The following is a 1,422-nucleotide window of genomic DNA, read 5'->3' as shown; positions in this document are numbered from 1 at the left end:
TGTAAGTAATCTGACAAACTGAACTATATTAGACGTTTGTAGACATCAAACTCAAACACCCACAGAAGGCGCTAAAATAAAAACATGAAATTATCATGTTTTATGAGCGAAAACATATCCTAAACATCAGCCTAATATATCAACAATCAAATTTAAATTTTACACATTTGTTACATCTAATGTACAGTTCAGTGTGCTGTTGAGGGGAAATCAAGAAATAGGAGACAATACTGGCTGTAGAAGAGTTTATTTGAGCTGATGTTCTGTTATCATATTTGTGTTCAAAAGATTTGATTAGTGCGAAACATACAGAGTCATAACCACACCAGATATACAAAGAGTTTCTTAAAAGACACATATATCATTATACAGAAATAAAACAGACTTCTGGCCACTTTTAAAACTCAATAAGTAGATTCACTCACAACTTACTGATGAACAAATCAAACATGAAAGTGAATCAGAAAAGTGATGAAGTAGCCTATGAAAACGGTTGATGTACGTAAACACATTAGCGTTTAATTTCTGCTGCAGATGAAGTTGAGTTTGTGAGATTCAGGAAGGCTGATCCAGCGCTGATCTCCTCCAGACTGAACTGCTCCTTTTCTGTTCTCGAGGCTGCAGTTTTCCGGTGTCGTCCCGTTCCCTGGAGCCCAGTTCTGATAGCACACCATCTCCCCACTCACCCAGAGCCACATGTTCATGATGCAGTAGTTGTGTAAACCCAACCACACCGCCGCAGTAGACGCCCGTTTAACCACGTTCATCACACGACGCTGAATCTCTTCTGAATGAACCGAGACCAGATCCACATGATTCTGTCTGCAGTATCTTAGAGCTTCAGACCACGTCAGATTCTCTCTGATCACAATCAGTTTATCTGGAAACCAAACAAAGCACAAGCAGAAGCTAGAGAGAGACTGATCAAAAACAACATGCAGAAGAAGCACTGTGGATGAATTTGTCATGTCGGACATTCAGCGTGAACTTTAGGAGATCTGGAGGTGATGATGGATTGTGTGTGTTTTGTGAGGATCTACTCACCTTCATGACACACTAAAGGAAACTTATTGGTGCAAGAAATGTCATTCCATCGTCCCGGAGTCGTTTCAATCATTGTACAGTCTTCATTACCTCCAACATGATTAGGTTCACCAGACTTCCAGTATCTGAATGAGGAGTTACTCTGATCTGACCACTGCCATGAGTCTCTGACTCTGAACAGACCGATCCAGACATATGATCCAGATGCATGATTATCACTAATGATCTTCTGAACCTGTTGACTCTCATTCTGGTTTCTCACACGGACCAGATCAATGTGATTCTGTCTGCAGTAACTCTGAGCGTCTCTCCAACTCTTCAGCTGATTGACAAAGACGAGTCCTGTGTTCGCTTTAAGAAAAACAAATGAGAAAAAGA

The 1,422-nt window shown here is 40.6% G+C and overlaps 1 protein-coding gene across 1 annotated transcript in view; it reads right to left on the bottom strand.

The window, feature by feature from the left end:
• Positions 1-518: 518 nt before the first annotated feature.
• The window catches only part of LOC107571287 (lithostathine-1-beta-like), a 1,209-nt gene continuing 305 nt past the window's right edge, over positions 519-1,422 (bottom strand). Inside the window, exons 3-4 of the mRNA XM_016257605.1 lie at positions 1,045-1,395; positions 519-880 (exon numbers count right to left, since the gene is read on the bottom strand). Coding sequence (XP_016113091.1) covers positions 519-880; positions 1,045-1,395 — 713 coding nt within the window. The remainder of the gene's footprint in view (positions 881-1,044; positions 1,396-1,422) is intronic.

Source organism: Sinocyclocheilus grahami, unplaced genomic scaffold, assembly GCF_001515645.1.
Source record: "Sinocyclocheilus grahami isolate Dianchi unplaced genomic scaffold, SAMN03320097.WGS_v1.1 scaffold1577.1, whole genome shotgun sequence".
NCBI lineage: Eukaryota > Metazoa > Chordata > Actinopteri > Cypriniformes > Cyprinidae > Sinocyclocheilus > Sinocyclocheilus grahami.
The sequence above is the reverse complement of the archived record's forward strand: the minus strand, read 5'-3'. Positions and strand labels throughout refer to the sequence as shown.